At 35.0% G+C, this 21285-nt stretch overlaps 1 protein-coding gene and 1 long non-coding RNA gene across 2 annotated transcripts in view; one reads left to right on the top strand and one right to left on the bottom strand.

The window, feature by feature from the left end:
- Positions 1-2428: 2428 nt before the first annotated feature.
- On the bottom strand, positions 2429-3368 carry LOC125274628. The gene is made up of 2 exons (XR_007186301.1): positions 3296-3368; positions 2429-2982 (listed from the first exon to the last, which is right to left on the bottom strand). It is a non-coding gene; the product is annotated as an uncharacterized LOC125274628 (long non-coding RNA).
- Positions 3369-9364: 5996 nt separating this feature from the next.
- Positions 9365-21285, top strand: part of fhod3a (formin homology 2 domain containing 3a) — a 64334-nt gene continuing 52413 nt past the window's right edge. Inside the window, 2 exon segments of the mRNA XM_048203415.1 lie at positions 9365-9742; positions 20175-20287. Of these exon segments, the coding sequence (XP_048059372.1) occupies positions 9578-9742; positions 20175-20287 (278 nt within the window). The 5' untranslated portion in view covers positions 9365-9577.

The following is a 21285-nucleotide window of genomic DNA, read 5'->3' as shown; positions in this document are numbered from 1 at the left end:
AGAGAAAACTGTTATTCGTTTTCATGGTAACACTTTACATTAAGTGCAACCATAACCACACTCTCTCAATATTCAAAGTGCAAATAAGACCAAATTTTTCTTTGATACAGAGCTAAGAGATGGTTACACTACACTGCCCAGCCTAAAATAGCTTTCATACTGAGAGATATCTGTATTCATCAGGGAGCCGCTTTCAAATGCGAGGTATTGAAATCGCGTTTGAATGCGCGCTCGCGTTTACTTTCACTTTCGCGATCGCGCATAACTCTGTAAATATGGAGCGGCAACAACCGTTATCCAACTGAATGAAATGTTTTTTATTTAAATACAAAGCAAAACCATAGTGGAGGCGTAATGTAAACGTAGCGGTGGCATATTCTTTCCTAATCATCCTAACACTCTGTCATGGCAACATCACCAGACTATTTTTCACTCGTCACAGTTTAGTCTCGCGAGATCTCGTGACACTCGTCACACCCCTACTAGTACTCAATTTGGGGAAATTAATATTTTACATTACATTATGCAGTTTTACATTCTATTGTCTGTATATTTACATTTGTAACTTAATATATATCTTTCCATGCTTTAAAAGTTGAGCATCTTTTATTTTAGATGGTGTTAAAAGCCTAAAATTGCAGCTTTTCGAAACATTTTCCTCTCTTCTTAGTCCTTCTGAACGCCCTCCAGTGGTTCAAGTCTTACCTCTCAGTAGGTTCTTCAGGAGGGGTGAGGTTTCTAATTCACATCATCTCTCTACTGGGGTTCCTCAGGGCTCAGTGCTGGGACCGCTTCTCTTCTCCATCTACATCTCAACACTGGGATCTGTCATTCAGAATCATGGCCTCTGACACTCAACTTTACTTCTCAGTCCAACCAGATGATTTAATGGTGGTTCCTCACATCTCAGCCTCCCTGACAGACATTTCTGGCTGGATGAAAGGACCATCACCTTCAACTAAACCTCTCAAAGACAGAACTGCTGTGGTCTCTGCCAACCAAACACTTCATCACAACCTCTCCACAGGTTCGTCTGCCATAACTCCTTCCAGGAAAGCCAGGAACCTTGGAGTTGTGATTAATGATCAGTCAAACTTCACAGAGCACATTGATAGAACAGTCCGGTCCTGCAAATCTGCCTTATACAACATTACCAAGATCAGGCTCTTCCTATCAGAGAACACGACACAACTCTGTGTCCAAACTCTTCTTCTATATGCAGACTGGATTATTGTTCTCTTGCCCTTCTAGAGTCATCAAGATTATCATCCTCACCCCATATTTTTGAGGTTGTACTTACATCACCATAATGCAGTCAGTCAAAACAATTGATTGTGGTTTGCACGTCATTGACGTGAACCCATTTTCCCCTGAAAGCGTGGGAACAGCTCTAACATCATCTCTGTTAAAGTGAAAGTGAAAGTTTATATTAAATCATTAAACACAGAATCCCCAAAAACAAAACAAAATGGAAAACAGAGAATTTATGTAAAAATAAAATGGATTTCATAGAGCCCTAAATTAGAAGGTAGCTGCTCTGTGGAGTTTAATTGTGAACAAACAAGTTTACATTCATTCTCAAGGTCTAACAAATATCTGACTAAATTATTGATGTCGTGTGATATGGAAAAAACACTGTGATTGTGAAGAAAATACTGCAGTTACACCCACTGAGTTACTACTTATCAGCATGAATGCTATGAAAACCACACAAAACAGAAAAGAGCTTTGCGATTGACTGTACAAATAGCTTTGACGAGAAATTTGAGGTACATCTTTTCAGACTGTCAATATGTTGAATTTTGAGGTAAAATCATACCATATATATTGTATTGAAAACTTGTTTACACTTAAAAATATTGAGTACATTTTAAAGCAGTGAAATCAATAATATATAACATTAAAAAAAATTGGGGGGAAACATTTAAAAAACAGTATTTGAGTAATATTAACTTTTCGTTGAGTAATATTAGGTTTCATAGTATGAGAAATATTAACTTTTAATTTCCTCTAACCCTTTGTGAAATACTCGACACAACCACAGATAAACATGACACTGGCCTTTATTGTCAATGAGTAAGGCATATTTTAACATGTATACAATATTGCCTACATTTAAACTCATGTAACAAACATTTGAGAAGTAAAAATTATACATTTAAAAGTAATTCAAGTGTAATCAACCGCTCTGTTATCCCGTTTCTACCGTATCAGCACTGATTCTCGAGCGTTTCACTAGTAACTGAACATTTCTGCATAACCTGCCAATAAACACACAGTGCAGTTTTGAGAACATTTTATCATGCAAATTTATTTTCTTCATTATCTTTAGGAATAAACCTTTTATGCAAGGCATGAGGCATTTCAATCACGTGAAAAGACAGATGCGTCATTTGTTTAGGTGTCTCACATTGAGTCCAACCTTTAGTTTCCCTATATAATCCAGTCATGCAGCAGCTCTTTTGCCTCTCAGTCCGGCTGAGGGTCGTGTTTCAGTGGGAAAGTGCATATCCTCTATACTAAGACAGTGTTCTGATGTAGAACCTGGAAGCGCTGCACTGAGTCTACAACATAAACAGTGTATGAGAATGACAGGGAAGAGATGAAATTGTTGAATAAAGTCATTATTTTTGTTTTGTTTTTGCACAGAGGGTGAGTAATTAATGACAGAAATCTCATTTTTGGGTGAACTAACCCTTTAATAAATGTCATTTTGCTCCTCCAGTAAATGTACCATAATTTAAGAATGTTTGTACATACAAAATTGCTGACTATTGGGATAGAGTGTAAAATAAAGCGCACAAATGTGTCATTTAGCTGATTTTTGATCAGTCAGACCAGCACGTTTGGCTGCGGCCCATCCTTTCCGCCAGCCGTTATAGTGAATGATTCCTCCTGTGACGACTGTAGTCAGAAAAAACAGAAACACAGCAAGTCCAACACCACTGAATATCACCACACGCTCCGTCACCGTCACTCCATCTACAGAGACACAAAACATTCAGAAACTAATTAATAAAGAAACAGACAGATCAGACACTAATTCTGACGGTTTGAAACTGTGATAAAATGGCAGTAAAATACACATTCTGTAATAATGTGAGTATAGTTATGTTGCTCAGTAACTATGAACAGTTACACTCTTAAAATAAAGGTTTTTATTTCACTTTGATGGTTCAATGAAGAACCTTTAACATCCACAGAAATGTGTCCATTGGACAAAAGTTCTTTATAGTGGAAATAAGTTCTACATTATTAAAATTTGCATAACTTATAACTCGATTTCCACTCTCACCTGTGATCTCAACATCTTCTGGCGGTTCTGTGACAGAATGAACTGAGTCCTCTCTGCCTGTCAGCTTGTCTGAAAATATTTTAAATATATGATCATCAAACACAAAGAGTCTCAATATTATTATAGCAGCAAACTTCTCAACAACACACACGATTTGAGGAATAATTCATTTCTGGAGCACAAACACAAAATAAGATCCTTTAATATCCACAGAATCTTTCTATTGCACAAAAGGTTCTTTATAGTGGAAAATGGTTCTATAGATGATATAAATGTTCTTCACACTAAGAACTGGGGCCGTATTCACAAAACATCTTAAGGCTAAAAGTAGCTCCTAACTTGCCAATTTAGGAGAAACTCTTAAAAATAATGGGCGTGTCAGTCCTAATTTTAGGACTCCTAAATTTTTGCTCTAAGAGTATTTCACAAAGCATTTTAGCGCTAAAACTAGCTCCTAAATCTGTGAAACGTTAGGAGTAGTCAAGAGGACTCCTAAATCACTACCCCGCTAGAAATTTTACGTTCCCAAAACGTCCCCACTGGTGTTGAGTAACGTTCCCAGTATGTTCACAGACGGTCACGATGTGGAGTTCTTTTAAGGTTTGGGGGACGTTATTTGGTGGACCTTCAGGGAACATTCAAGACGTTCTCTGAACGTTTAGGGAACCACACTTTATTTGGAAATGTTCTCAGAACGTCCCCGCTGCCCTTTTCAAAAACTTGACTAATAAAAGTGGCTGTTCAAACAAAAACTATTTTCACTTAAAGCTCTATACAGGTATTTTCATAATTAATATTTTGAAACCTTTTCTTTAAAATGCAAATCTCTTGCATTAAGTCATTAGCTGACAAAAACACACACATGAGCTAAATGTAACTGCTCTATCACTGCATCAGTAACTACACAGTTACTGTCTTTAAATAAAGCAACATGCAGCAGAACATCAGTGTTTCTGGATCATCACTGACTGAAGCACAGGAGCTACCCTTCAGCACAATGGTGACACATAAAAACAGATAACACAAACAACATTAAACAATAACAGGGGCTGTATTCACAAAACATTTTATCTTACCACTAAGAGTTCTCCTAAATAGCAGTAAAAGTTCTTAGCTAAGAGTTTTCTCTTAAAACCTATTCACAAAGCTGCTGAGACCAACTTTTACTAAGGAATAGACTGAAGTCTTAAGCTAAGAGTAAGGGCGGGGTTGACCTCGTTGCTATGGACTATACACACAGTGATTGGCTGATGGGGGAGGAGTCAGTGATTTAATCATAGAAATATTGTAGAATGAGGTGTCATGTTTCCATATTAAAATAAAGGTTTAAAAATACAAATGTTGCCCTATTCAAATAAATGTTTTTTTAATAAAAATGTTCCCACAGTCAGACATATTTTTGCCATAAAGGTTTTAAAATGTAGGCTAAGTGTCACTAATTAAACTATCCAGTTAATTGTCCACCTCTTGGATGTCTTCATCTCAAGAGAATGCAGAATTCAACCGACAAATTATGTTTTATAAACAAAGTTTGGGAGAAACACATTCAAACGGTCTTTCTAATCAGCACGAGAAGAGGAATAAATACACAGATGAGATTATATATATATATATATATATATATATATATATATATATATATATATATATATATATATATATATATATATATATATATATATATATTTTTTTTTTTTTTTTACTCTATTCAATTATTTGTAAGTGTGAACCCATGTAAACCACTGCCACAGGTAATCAGACAATATTTATTTATTTATTTATTTGTTAAAGATTAATTTTTGGCATCTCATCATTGATTCAAATCTATAAATTAAATTTTTTTTTATTGCATTGCATTTTATTGCATTTATGAAGAAAATGTTCAGCACCTAAGGCTCTATCCTCTATTCCCTCAATGGTTTTCAGTGTCTTTGTGTGGATTAGGACTGATTGTGATTTGGTCTTAGTGACTTAGGAGTCCTCTTGACTACTCCTAACGTTTCACAGATTTAGGAGCTAGTTTTAGCTCTAAAATGCTTTGTGAAATACTCTTAGAGCAAAAATTTAGGACTCCTAAAATTAGGACTGACACGCCCATTATTTTAAGAGTTTCTCCTAAATCGGCAATTTAGGAGCTACTTTTAGCCTTAAGATGTTTTGTGAATACGGCCCCTGATCTCTCTAGATCTCTGCATCTTCACTTATTACAAACCAAATTTTACAGAACATTTGGGACATAAAACGTCCTCTTTTGGTTATGAAAGAGCTGCAGTTCAAGGTTCATTATATGATTTTAGGGGGACGTTCCAATTTGGTTTATTTTATGGTCACATAATAATGTTACAATGAGGATATTTAGGACATTAAACTGAACATTGCTACATGGTCATCTAATAACGTTCTTGATATGAGTTTAGGGGAACGTTCTATTTTGGTTATTTTGTGGTCGCGCAAGAACGTTACAAAGAGGACATTTGGGAAGTTAACAGAACTTAAAAACAGAACCTAAAATATCTTTTTTGTAGCTTGTTTTGTGATGTTCAGAGTTTATCTGAAAATTTTGTCACCATTGTTGAGGATCATATGCAGAATCTTGATGTCTGTGTGAATCTACATGATACTGTCTGAATAATTTCTGCATAAGGATAAAAACTTTCATAATTTCAAAGTAGGACAGGTTCTCCTGCATTATGTCTAGATGAATGATAACACAATATTCAAAGATTTGTGAATAAGACCACTGTATGACTTTATGTCATCATCAATAATCAAGCATCCAAACCAATTTGATCAGAGTTTAATTTTCTCACAATTTTTTATTGTACAAAATGCTTTAGAAAAACACAGTTACAACAATTGGAGAAAAACTAAAGTCAAATTGTCAAGGGTCAGGAGCCCAACTAAAACAAGCGCTTACCTCCATAACGGTGACATTTATAAATTTTGATAAAACATCTACACCTCATTAAGAAGATGTGTATGAAAGAAACAAAGAAACAAAAACTTTTATTAGTCAATTTAGCTCTAATTTTCAATTCATGTTTTTGAAAAGGGCAGCGGGGACGTTCTGAGAACATTTCTAAATAAAGTGTGGTTCCCTAAATGTTCAGAGAACGTCTTGAATGTTCCCTGAAGGTCCGCCAAATAACGTCCCCCAAACCTTTAAAGAACTCCACATCGTGACCGTCTCTGAACATAATGGGAACGTTACTCAACACCAGTGGGGACGTTCTGAGAATGTTCTGGGAACGTAAAATTTCTAGCGGGGTAACCTGTCACCTAGTAACGTTCCCAGAACATTCAGAGACGGTCACGATGTGGAGTTCTTTTAAGGTTTGGGGAAAGTTATTTGGTGGACCTTCAGGGAACATTCAGGACGTTCTGGGAATGTTGAGGGGACTATTACTATAGGACGTTCTGTTAACTTCCCAAATGTCCTCTTTGTAACATTCATGCATGACCATAAAATAACCAAAATGGAACGTTATTAAATGATCAACAGAGGACCGTGTGGGAACGTTCTGTTAATGTCCCAAATATTCTCTTTGTAACGTTCTTTTTTTGACCATAAAATAACCAAAATGGAACGTCCCCCTAAAGTCATATAAGGAACCTTGAACTGCAGCACTTTCATTACATTCATTATATATATATACTAGTTTAATTAGTGACACTTAGCCTATATTTTAAAACCTTTATGGCAACAATATGGCAACATTTTATTTTGAATAGGGCAACATTTGTATTTTTAAACCTTTATTTTAATATGGAAACATGACACCTCATTCTACAATATTTCTGTGATTAAATCACTGACTCCTCCACCATCAGCCAATCACTGTGTGTATACTCCATAGCAACGAGGTCAACCCCGCCCTTACTCTTAGCTTAAGACTTCAGTCTATTCCTTAGTAAAAGTTGGTCTCAGCAGCTTTGTGAATAGGTTTTAAGAGAAAACTCTTAGCTAAGAACTTTTACTGCTATTTAGGAGAACTCTTAGTAGTAAGATAAAATGTTTTGTGAATACGGCCCCAGAAAACCAGTTTAGGCATGTTTTTGAATATGTTAACATATTACATTTTCAATTTACTTCATCATTTCAAATAAGTCATAGGCCTATACATTACTTCTATTAGTAACATTAGTTCTATTAGCTACTCAAAGACACAATGAAATATTCAATTATATTTATTAATATGAATCCTGTAAACACTGACACACATGTGAAACAAACCCATAAACTGCTCACATGAGAGACTGTATACATGATTTTGGTTACTTTTATTAGGACACTACACAATATAGATGATTTCAGAGCTACATACACAGAATAAAAGTCATAAACCTTTAATTTCCAGGGTTCTTTAAAAGTTCTTGACTCTCAGATTCATGCTGCCCTCTGCTGGTCACATTAAGAAATCAATACAGTACATTGATAAAAACTATTGATTAACATGAAACAAAGAAACAAACCTATTACATAATACTGTCTATGGTTAATCTCTGCTCCGATTTGAAATATATAGTAAATGAAATGACATGAAATGACATGAAATATATAGTAAAATCCTTCAAACTGCTTAAAAGGCTACATGACAGGCAGAAAGAACATTCTACTGGATACACAGCAAAATTAGTTAAATTAACTCTGCTCGGATTAAAATTAACTCTAACTCTACATATGGTCCCTCTCTAAATAGTGTTAAAGCAACACTTAACCAGAGTTAATGTTAATTAAATAATTATGTAATGATTGAGCGGTAGTGATGAACACCTGTTGTTAACAAGCAGAATCACTGAAGAAAAGAGAAACACAAGAACTACGACTGACTTCAGCCACAGTCTTAGATGAAATCAACTGAAGATAAGAGACATTATATCTCTCAAAATCTCAGCAGAGGAGGATTATCTTTTCTTCAGTGATTCTGCTTGTTAACAGCAGGTGTTCATCACTAACGCTCATTCATCACTTAATCGCTTAATTATCTCAATAACGTTAACTCTGCTTCAGTGTTACTTTAACACTATTTAGAGAGGGACCGTATGTACTCTGAGCAGAGTTGATTTAACTCTGGAGATTTTGCTGTGTACCGTATAAAATACTTTTAGGCAAGACTAAGAAAAAGACAATGTATTTAAAATTGTTGAAAGCACAAAAAAGTAACGAAAACCCCCTTGCATTGAAATACGAAAAAGAGTGCAATGTGCCGAAAAAGTGTTTTAGAGCTGAGCAAAAGTTGCCATTCCATATTTCACTATAAAATGCAACATTGTTAAAAAGTCTATTTATTTCTCTGATAACTTTTTCTGGCATAGAAAACACAATTTTAAAAGTATGATGACAGTATGATGTCATCAGTTAATAACATTACAGTAACACAGTCACAGTATGATGATTAAATTTAGCTTCAAGTTTCCTCAAAGTTTGCATGAAACAGAAGTTGCACAGTCTTTTCTTTTATATCGTGACTTATATCTGAGTGAAATGCATCTGGAACAAGAACAAATGTAGGGCGGGGCTTGATTTTGTCTGTGGGGAATTGATTGGATGGTTTTGGTTTGCTATTGGTGGATCTCATGTGAGTGACAGGTTGCCCCGCCCTCATCATCATCAGAGAAGAGATGCTGCAAGAGGGAGGAGAAGATATTCTGATTCAAGATTATGAGGAACATGAATTTAAAAAAGCCTCAAAGCTGCTCAGAAAAGGTTACAGATGAAACGGAGAGCAGGTGTGTGTTGTTAATATCGCCATTATGTTTCCTGACCACATCTGCTCATGTGGTTAATACAGTGTCTGACTGTCTGTAGAACGAAATTTCATCAAAAACCTTAATTTCTTTTCGACTGAAGAAAGAAAGACATGAATATCTTGGATGACATGAGGGTGATTAAATTATAAGGAAATTTTAATTTGAAAGTGAACTAATCCTTTAAATCTCAGCCCGTGTTGTCTCCTGTGGTTACTATGGTAAATGAGCCCTGAGGAACAGATGTATTCTTCTCTCTGCCCGCCAGAGGTCGCTGTTTCACCTCTCGCGGTCACCGGGTCCCGCTGTTAAAGCGCTTAATCCGCGGGGGGCGTCCGGCTGTCCCGCACCTTCACGCGCCCGTGACACAGACGGACACTCGCGCTCAGCACAGAACAGTAACGGGCGCGCGCAGCTTCTGCATTCCCCGGTCTGTCTTATTTCCGCGGATCCGCCGAAGGTCTGCGTTGTTGTCGTTACCGACGCGCTTGGAAACAGCCGCGATAGTTACGGCGGCCCGTGCATGGATGCATCATGTCTTCGTTTGTGTGCCGGGTTCAGTTTTTAGACGACACCGATCCGTTCAACAGCACCAATTTCCCGGAACCGACCAGACCTCCTCTCTACACCTTCAGAGAAGATATTCCTCTCATCAATCAGATCGCAGGAGTGCACAGACTCCTCAAAGCTCCTCACAAGGTCAGACTGCCGCAGAAAGTTATCAGTTCACTAAAATATACTTTATTGATGTTTATTTACTCACAGTAGGCTACTAATATATGTTTTTAATAAAGTGTCTAATAAACTTATAGCCTATTCAAAATATTTTTTAGTGTTCTTTAATATGATTTGTTTCAGAATGTAAAGGGTCAGTTGAATGAGTTTGATTTGTGATGGTCATTTTAAAGCGCGACAGGTGCGGCTCTGAGCCGCTTTTAGAGCCGCTCATTCATTCACTCTGACAGACAGACTGTGTTTATGAGAAACTAGCCTGACATATGAGATATTATACACACAATATAAAAAATATAAAATATACGATTTATGTTTTGTATCATATTTGATGCATTATGGCTCATATTTAAAAAACAGCTTAATTTTATTCAGAGACTCAAAAATATGCAATCTGGTACAGCACATAACATGCATATAAATATCAATATCTTCCAATAATATGTCTTAGTAAGATGATATTTAAATGCTTAGTTCTATGATCAGATCTCTGTAGTTTTAAAACATAATGAGACGTGAACAAATAAACCTGAAGATCATAATTGATACTCATGATTTTTTATAATAAATGATGTCTGGAGAATCAAATAAACCTGAATTATTACTAACAATATCAAAGTTATTCTTATGATAAAAATTGGTGATGCACCGATATGAAAATGTAATAACCGATAATTCTTTATATTTGAAGGCCGATAACCGATATATTGGCCGATAAATCTAAATCCAAATTTTTATATAATTTTTGAGAGCCTGATTACAAAAACAAACGTCTCACCATTAAAAGCCATGTCCCAATAATGTTTTCATTATAATATTATGTAGCCGATATGACATTATTTTCCTTTTTGAAGTGATTTCAATCATATTTCAAGCAATTCAAAACCATCATGGTGGACAGTGTGCATCTGAAGGAAATAATCATTTATCGGCTTTAATATATATATCGGCCAAATTTTCTTATCAGGTCATTAACAATAACATTAAAAATGAACATATATCGGCCGATAACCAATAATTCTTTATATTTGAAAGCCGATAACCGATATATTGGCCATCTAAATCAAAATTTTTATATAATTTTTGAGAGCCTGATTATAAAAACAAAAGTCTCACCATTAAAAGCCATGTCCCAAACACACAATTATAATGTTCTCATTATAATTTTATGTACCTTACATGACAGACTTGTGCTGTATATTTTACCTAACTGTATTTTCATTTTTAAAGTGATTTCAATCATATTTCAAGCAATTCAAAACCATCATGGTGAACAGTGCACATCTGAAGTGTCTCAGCTGAAGGAAATAATCCATTATTTATTGGCTTTCATATATATCAGCCAAATTTTCTTTAATGATAACATTAAAAATGAACAAATATCGGCAGATACTGATAACCGATAATTCTTTATATTTGAAGGCCAATAACCGATATATTGGCCGATAAATCTAAATCCAGATTTTTTGATAATTTTTGGGAGCCTGATTACAAAAACAGAAGTCTTACCATTAAAAGCCATGTCCCAATCACACAATTATAATGTTCTCATTATAATATTATGTAGCCGATATGACATTATTTTCCTTTTTGAAGTGATTTCAATCATATTTCAAGCAATTTAAAACCATCATGATGGACAGTGCACATCTGAAGGAAATAATCCATTATTTATTAGCTTTAATATATCGGCCAAATTTTCTTATCAGTCCAATAACAGTAACATTAAAAATGAATAAATATCAGCCGATACTGATAACCGATAATTCTTTATATTTGAAGGCCGATAACCGATATATTGGCCGATAAATCTAAATCCAGATTTTTTGATAATTTTTGGGAGCCTGATTACAAAAACAGAAGTCTTACCATTAAAAGCCATGTCCCAAACACACAATTATAATGTTCTCATTATAATTTTATGTACCTTACATGACAGACTTGCGCTGTATATTTTACCTAACTGTATTTTCCTTTTTAAAGTGATTTCAATCATATTTCAAGCAATTCAAAACCATCTTGGTGAACAGTGCACATCTGAAGTGTCTCAGCTGAAGGAAATAATCCAGTATTTATTGGCTTAAATATATATCAGCCAAATTTTCTTTAATGATAACATTAAAAATGAACAAATATTGGCAGATACTGATAACCGATAATTCTTTATATTTGAAGGCTGATAACCGATATATTGGCCGATAAATCTAAATCCAGATTTTTAGATAATTTTTGGGAGCCTGATTACAAAAACATAAGTCTTACCATTAAAAGCCATGTCCCAAACACACAATTATAATGTTCTCATTATAATATTATCTAGCCGATATGACATTATTTTTCTTTTTGAAGTGATTTCAATCATATTTCAAGCAATTTAAAACCATCATGATGGACAGTGCACATCTGAAGGAAATAATCCATTATTTATTAGCTTTAATATATCGGCCAAATTTTCTTATCAGTCCAATAACAGTAACATTAAAAATGAATAAATATCAGCCGATACTGATAACCGATAATTCTTTATATTTGAAGGCCGATAACCGATATATTGGCCGATAAATCTAAATCCAGATTTTTAGATCATTTTTGGGAGCCTGATTACAAAAACATAAGTCTTACCATTAAAAGCCATGTCCCAATCACACAATTATAATGTTCTCATTATAATATTATGTAGCCGATATGACATTATTTTCCTTTTTGAAGTGATTTCAATCATATTTCCACTTTTACTGGATAAAACAGTCTAATCTATTAATCAGAGACAGAAGGACTGCAGGAGATTGTGTGCGACTGCAAAGATTTGATCATTTACAGTCCTTAGAAATTCATGTTTTATAGTGTTTGTGCACAAAACATTTTTCAGCACATCAAGATGTTGAGCGTTTGTGGATGTAAAGGGTTAAAGCCACAGATTATTAGGTCTTAAAGGACATTTAATGTCACACACAGAGATTATAGTGCACTTCATCATGTAGTGTGTCTGATCAGAATGAAAACACTCTATAATCACATGTTCTCTGAGGATCTTGCGTTCAGATGAGCTCAGTTACGTCTTTTATTTCACACTAAATGCACTACAATGTCAATGTGCCTTACAGTGTTTTCCAGGCCATATTTACATGGCTTTGCATGTTTGTCAGATCTCCTCTGTGCATCAGTGATGGTAACGCTGCTGGATGCAAAACACAGTCTTTTTATTCATAATGAGAAAGAACATGCAGAAACAAAAGACCAGCTTAAACAAATGTAAATAAAAGGCAATACAGCAAAACTGGGTCAGCAGCATATTAACATAATGTTATTGTTTATGAATATTATTATACATTCTGTTTCGGCTGTTGAAATCACACATTTTTATATTAAATTTGGCAATACTGGATTGTAAACACTGATTTAAATCATGTGTTTTTCTTCATTAGTTTGATAGATCTGTATATCTACTTCTGGTTTCTCTCTGTTTTCTTGTGACATTGTGTTTTTCTGAGTCAGTCTGTCATTGGAGGGAAAGTCATGGGCAGTAATTGGCGGTTTCGGTCGAATCTGTGAAATAAAATAGAGGTCAGGGCTGCTCCCAGATTGCCGCAGCGGATTCCCATCAAATTACTCATACTCACAAACACATGTGATGATGATGATGATGATGCTGATGATGTATCAAAATATTGTGAGGTCTTCCCTCAAAACTGTTCAACACTGCATCAACACTCTCAGTCAGTAAGAGTGTAGCGCTGTAATATTACATAAATATTACATAAATATTACATTTTTAAAGTAAAAAACAAATAATTAGGCCTAAATTTAAGATTTATGTATTTGCATATACAATTTCCATCCATTTGTGTCACGCAATTTTAACATAAACTAATAAACTTAATGTGATGCATATTTGTCTGCACTTAAAAATCAAAGAATAGTTTATCTTTATTTGCTATTTAATTGTATTTAAATAATCATATTTTCAAAATGCATTTATTCAAATTGCTTAGAATCAGCATAAATGTGTTTATTGTGAAAACAATGACATTTATTCAGTTGAAAAGTATGAACATGGTTAAAATGACTAGCTGTGAAACAATCAATATTCAATTAGTTGAAACAAATTGGATTCATTGATGATAAATATGACTAAATATGTTTCCATGGAGCCCAGTGAAGCTCATTTCTGTAATACGGAGAGCTGAACTCCAGTCCAAGATCTTCTGCATGGACTTCAGCGTCTGTCTCACATTCTGGGTTATAAATAGATGGGCTGAATCTCATCCACAGTGTAAGTGGTAGTTAGTGAAGTTCCAGCGACTGTCCGACTGTCCTTAGCGCAAAACACTTAACCCTAACGCCACGTGCTTCCCAACGGAAAGACAAATCACCACTGAGATCTCTGCAGTATAATATTTCCTGAGGGAAAGTCTTACATCTCAACAGTGTCTCAAAACGCTGCTCAGATTTGCAAAGATTCAAGTCTGCATTAAAAAAATCTGTTATTTCCGTAACATTTATATTTATATGTTAATAATAAGCATTATTATTTATATATTCATAATAACTAAATGTAATGGTTATATATAAATTTGACTTTACTGGGAAACATATTTAGCAATACTGAACAAACTTAATTAAACATAGGAAACTTCAAAAGATCCCATTTATGATGGAGGAAAAAAGAGCAGCTTCTTCCCCGATTGCAGCAACTTCCATTTTTATTACTGATATTTTGTGCCAGTTTCCCAGGAAGTGTCACAATTATGTTCTCTTGAACACATGGGATGGAAACACTGCAAATGTTTTATGTGATATTCCAGTTTTATCCAGTTTTTATCCAACAGTGATTTGGCTCTATGTCTATTAAACCTTTGACAAGTCTGATCACAGCGAACATTCAGATCTGTGTTCTGATCCAGAGAGAGCTGTTGTCATGTATAGGTATGAAACAGCTTCACAAACAGTCTTTTTAAACACACAGTATCATTATTTCTGCGTCATAATAATTCATATTAACACAGAAGTACTGAGATAAAAGTTTAGAGTTTTAATATAAACACTGCTGTCTATGGTAGCGATCAAAATGACCTTTTGAAAGTAACTTGCCACTTCAAATAAAGATTGTATCAATTACATAATTTTGTCATTGAATCATTCACTCAAAAGATTTGCTCAAAAACGATGATTCATCCAGTTATGAAACAAGTCAAGTCTTAATGAGTGAGTCATTGAATCATTCACTCAAGAGATTTGTTCAAAAACGATGATTCTTTCAGTTATGAAACAAGTCAAGTCTTAATGAGTGAGTCATTGAATCATTCACTCAAAAGATTTGTTCAAAAACAATGATTCTTTCAGTTATGAAACAAGTCAGGTCTTAATGAGTGAGTCATTGAATCATTCACTCAAAAGATTTGTTCAAAAACAATGATTCTTTCAGTTATGAAACAAGTCAGGTCTTAATGAGTGAGTCATTGAATCATTCACTCAAGAGATTAAAAAAATCTAATTGCAAACTGCAGCAATTAACATTTTGTCAGAACCTCTAGTAAATTACATGTTATTTTGTTTAGTTGTCTATTCAGAATCATGAGAGAATCTTGATCTCTGTTTTTAAACAAACAAAATCATGATTCTCAATTTATCCAGAATCATGCAGCTCTAGTCCACATTTAAGAGCTCAGATCAGTGTGTGTGTGTGTGTGTGTGTGTGTGTGTGCGTGTGTGTGTGTGTGTTGTTAGCAGGTGGAGTGTTTGTTTGTGTTGTTGTAGTGATCGGTTGATTAAACTTTGCATCTGACTCATCAGTGTGCTGTCAGTTCTAGATGTTTCCTCTGATCTATGGTTTTCTGTAGATCCTCTCAAAGCATCATTTGATCATTGATTTAATGGTGCATCACTACTACTATTGATTGTAAATAGAAACAGGCAGATCTCACTCAGCACTCTCTTCTTTCAGCAGGTGTAGTGTATGATTCATCCGTTTGTCCGTCCGTCAGCCAGTTGTACGACACATTCTTGGATGCGATGAGTTTGTTGACCCTAAATCACAGCTGAAGTCTTGAGCTGGAAAGCGAGTGTTTGATTAGGGTTTGGCTGAGTTCAGACTCGATGGAGACGCAGGTGTTACGACCTCGGAGAAGCCAAACCCAATGAACGTCAGCACTCCTGCTCTCTCAGCTTCAGATAAACCATAAACACGCTGTGCAAATGTTAGTTAAAATGTTCTGTGCCTTTACACATACTACATATGAGCTGATGATAATTAACATTATACATTGTACTGATTTTGAAAGTCAGAATTGCAAGATATAAAGTCAGAATTGCGAGTTATAAAGTCAGAATTGCAAGTTGTAAAGTCGGAATTGCGAGTTATAAAGTCGGAATTGCGAGTTATAAAGTCAGAATTGCAAGTTGTAAAGTCGGAATTGCGAGTTATAAAGTCAGAATTGCGAGTTATAAAGTCGGAATTGCAAGATATAAAGTCGGAATTGCGAGATATAAAGTCGGAATTGCGTGATATAAAGTCGGAATTGCGTGATATAAAGTCGGAATTGCGAGATATAAAGTCGGAATTGCAAGATATAAAGTCGGAATTGCGTGATATAAAGTCGGAATTGCGAGATATAAAGTCGGAATTGCAAGTTATAAAGTCGGAATTGCGAGATATAAAGTCGGAATTGCGAGTTATAAAGACAGAATTGCGTGATATAAAGTCAGAATTGCGAGATATAAAGTCAGAATTGCGAGTTGTAAAGTCGGAATTGCGAGTTATAAAGACAGAATTGCGTGATATAAAGTCAGAATTGCGAGATATAAAGTCAGAATTGCGAGTTGTAAAGTCGGAATTGCGAGTTATAAAGTTGGAATTGCGAGATATAAAGTCGGAATTGCAAGATATAAAGTCGGAATTGCGTGATATAAAGTCGGAATTGCGAGATATAAAGACAGAATTGCGTGATATAAAGTCAGAATTGCGAGATATAAAGTCAGAATTGCGAGTTGTAAAGTCGGAATTGCGAGTTATAAAGACAGAATTGCGTGATATAAAGTCAGAATTGCGAGATATAAAGTCAGAATTGCGAGTTGTAAAGTCGGAATTGCGAGTTATAAAGTCGGAATTGCGAGATATAAAGTCGGAATTGCAAGTTATAAAGTCGGAATTGCGAGTTATAAAGTCAGAATTGCGAGATATAAAGTCAGAATTGCGAGTTATAAAGTCAGAATTGCAAGTTGTAAAGTCGGAGTTGCGAGTTATAAAGTCAGAATTGCGAGTTATAAAGTCGGAATTGCAAAATATAAAGTCGGAATTGCGAGATATAAAGTCGGAATTACGAGTTATAAAGTCAGAATTGCGAGTTGTAAAGTCGGAATTGCGAGTTGTAAAGTCAGAATTGCGAGATATAAAGTCAGAATTGCGTGATATAAAGTCAGAATTGCGAGATATAAAGTCAGAATTGCGAGTTATAAAGTCAGAATTGCGAGATATAAAGTCAGAATTGCGAGTTATAAAGTCAGAATTGCGAGTTATAAAGTCGGAATTGCAAAATATAAAGTCGGAATTGCGAGATATAAAGTCGGAATTATGAGTTATAAAGTCGGAATTGCGAGTTGTAAAGTCGGAATTGCGAGTTGTAAAGTCAGAATTGCGTGATATAAAGTCAGAATTGCGAGATATAAAGTCAGAATTGCGAGTTATAAAGTCGGAATTGCGAGTTGTAAAGTCGGAATTGCGAGATATAAAGTCAGAATTGCGTGATATAAAGTCAGAATTGCGAGATATAAAGTCAGAATTGCGAGTTATAAAGTCAGAATTGCGAGTTGTAAAGTCGGAATTGCGAGTTATAAAGTCGGAATTGCGAGATATAAAGTCAGAATTGCGAGTTATAAAGTCAGAATTGCGAGTTATAAAGTCGGAATTGCGAGTTATAAAGTCAGAATTGCGAGTTATAAAGTCAGAATTGCAAGTTGTAAAGTCGGAATTGCGAGTTATAAAGTCAGAATTGCGAGTTATAAAGTTGGAATTGCGAGATATAAAGTCGGAATTACGAGTTATAAAGTCAGAATTGAGAGATATAAAGTCGGAATTGCGAGATATAAAGTCGGAATTACGAGTTATAAAGTCAGAATTGCGAGATATAAAGTCAGAATTGCGAGATATAAAGTCAGAATTGCGAGTTATAAAGTCAGAATTGCATGATAAAAAGTAGCAATTACCTTTTTAATTGTTTTATTTAGAGGCGGAAACAAGCTTCCGTATGACTATGATGCACATTTTAGAGCATTTTACCAAATGTCTCCAAATGGTTATAATATTTATAGTCATATTCACCAAGGTCATGGGATCGCATGTGCAAACATTTTTTTACTGACCCCAGACTTGTGAATGGTGTAAATAACATATAATGAAAATAGAAGTAAAGGTTTTGTGTGTCTATGCACATTATGATTTAATTTATATGCACACCTGTGTTTGACACGAGCAGCTGGTCTTCACACTCTTTGGTCATGCATACTAACATTTTAGCGTGTGAACCCTTCAGCACGTGTGTGTGATGTGTGTGTGCAGGTCGATGTCTGTTACAGCAGACGCTGGAAGCTGCAGGTCGAATCTGCCAAATTAGCCTGACGACCGACCGCCGTGTGATTGTTGATCAAAGCTACAAATCCATCGCCACGCGCCCTGAATGTAGTTCATACTGGCGTCTGTTTCCCAGGAGCGCAGTGAAGTTGAAGTGAAAGCACATGTGTGTGTGTGTGTGTGTGTGTGTGTGTGTGTGTGTGTGTGAGTGTGTGTGTGTGAATGTGGCGTGTGGCGCGTGTTCCTGTGCTTTATGACCGGCAGTAATTGCATTTACTGCTCTGTAACGTCTGAAACAGGGAAACGCTGCTCTAACATGACACGTCTCTTACAGTCATTTGTTTTATGGCTGATCCTCACAAAATTACTTTTATTTCAGCACTGTCAGTCGTTTGAAAGGGTGGTCAGTTACCCACAATCCCCTGCTGGTTACCTTTGATGTGTCTCTGTAACAGAGGCAATTGTTTCGCAAAAATGATGCACTGTTTCAAAGCGTTCATAACGCCACATGCTGGTCAAAACGGTGTAAATGCAGAAAAATCTCAACACAAACATGCATAAAAACACCTTTTATAAAACAACATCAAATGTTTTGTTGAAAATGTCTATTAAATGTTAATTCCGAAGTGTCTGTATAATATGTGTTATTTTATTAAATCTTGTTTTGTTTGTTTAATGGAGAGCTCGTTAATCAGACCAGTGAGAGACTTTTAACTACAACTCGTTACTTTTTATTATGGAAATGTGTCATTAAATGTCTATAAAACTGATCTGGGATCAGGTAAAAACCATACAGACACTGGTTCATGGGTTGAACGAGAACCACTGACATTTCGAAACAGTGACGTAACGAAACCTCGGTTACTGAAATCACATGACTTTGGCAGTTTGATACGAGCTCCTAATCACTGATTCGAAACAAATGATTCATAAAGGTTTTTCAAAAGTGCCCAACTTTAGCTGTAAATGCAACATTTCTCATTTCCATTTAGTTTCACTTGCTGTACTAAATTAACTACAAATTTGAGTGTCAGGCAAAAATTACCGATTTTTTTATTTCACTGAAATGAATGTACTATATTTTAGTTTGATAATGTTTTTTATTTAATATTTTGGATTTTCAGGGGATTTTATGATACTAAATTATATTTACGCTGTAGTTATAATCCATTTATTCCAACTTAAACTGTCATAAATCTTGAATGCTTGAGAGCACAGACTTAATTTTGATCTCCTTTCAAAGAAGACACTTGACAGATTATTGCTGGAGTGAAAAAAGTTTTAAAAAGTTAACTTAAAAAAGTTACAGAATTGCAAATGCAATTTGTGTTCCAAATTTGAGGTTGATATCTCAAAAAATGAGCTTTCAGTAAGATTTTGTTTGGCCGCAGTACCAAAAGTTTCCACTAGATGAAATTTGTCTCCCATTCATTTCCAATGCGCTCATTTTTTGATTATTTTTTCAGGACCATTTAACCTTTTCAAATCATGTCCATGATTTTTTTTATGTGTGTGTGTGTGTGTGTGTGTGTGTGTGTGTTCACATAGGAAGTGCCAAAACTTTGACCAAGTTTCATACCATTGCGATGAAGTAAAAAATGCTAAAAAAAAAAAGAAAGAAAACTTAAAATTTTTCAGTCAAAAATGAACGAAGAGCACCAGAGGGCTAAATAGACATTTAAAATAAAATAATAATAAAAATGACAAAAACACAAAAAAAAATACTAAAAACTTGAAAAATGAAAACACATAATATAAATTGAAAATATGAAAAAATCTAGTGCCACTGTTGGTAATGTGTGTGTGTGTGTGTGTGTGTGTGTGTGTGTGCAGCTCGATGACTGCGCTCTGCAGCTCTCACACACCGGTGTGTATCTGGATCTGGAGTCGACGCTGGACGAGCAGAGAGATGAACTGGAGGGATTTCAGCAGGACGACTGCGGAGGGTGAGCCACACGGAGTACATACTGCACTGTGTGTGTGTGTGTGTGTGTGTGTGTGTGTGTGTGTGTGTGTGTGTGATATGAGCAGATCTCCTCACTGCAGTGACAGCAGCTCTCACACAAATCACCTTAACAGATTTCCTGAGAGAGAGAGAGAGAGAGAGAGAGAGAGCGACTTGTATGCAGTATTCTAAGTGCACTCAGTGTGATTTATCGTCTCTCCGTGTGGAATAGCTGCTCTCCTCACTGCACCTGCGAAGATAGCAGAGAAATAATGTTACAGATCATGTGATATGAAAATGTGTTTTTTCAAAATGTTAGAGACTCAAAATAATTTAAAAGTCTTTTCTCCAAATTTTTCTTCCATACTGTGATGTACACGATTGGTCAACTGTGTGGAATAATTATGATTTTTTAATGTTTTGTAAAAAGCCTCTTCCGCTCACCAAGGTAGTATTTATTTGATCAAAAATACAGTAAAAATAGATAAATATTTTTACAATGTAAATCGGCTGTTTTCTATGTGAATATATAGTAAAGTGTAATTTATTCCTGTGATCAAAGCTGAATTTTCAGCATCATTACTCCAGTCTTCAGTGTCACATGATCCTTCAGAAATCATTCTAATATGATGATTTTTTATTTTATTTTTCAGAATTCTTTGATGAATAGAATGTTCAGCATTTATTTGAAATAGAATCTTTTGTAATGTCATTTTTTATTAATTTAATTCATCCTATTGACTTCTTTATTTTTTTGTCTTTTAAATGCTGAAAATTCAGCTTTGCATCGCAAAAATAAATTACATTTTACAATATATTTCAATAGAAAACATTTATTTTAAATTGTAATAATATTTCACTGTTTTTACTGTATTTTTGATCAGATAACATTAAAAAATGATAATATTCGAAACTGTTGATCAGTAGTGAACATCTGAGTGGAATTGATTATCGAAAAAGAAGAAATGTAGGGCGGGACTTGCTTCTGTCTGTCGAATG

Source organism: Megalobrama amblycephala, linkage group LG9, assembly GCF_018812025.1.
Source record: "Megalobrama amblycephala isolate DHTTF-2021 linkage group LG9, ASM1881202v1, whole genome shotgun sequence".
In the NCBI taxonomy this organism is placed as follows: domain Eukaryota; kingdom Metazoa; phylum Chordata; class Actinopteri; order Cypriniformes; family Xenocyprididae; genus Megalobrama; species Megalobrama amblycephala.
Note: the sequence above shows the minus strand (reverse complement) of the source record. Positions and strands in the feature narration are given on the sequence as shown.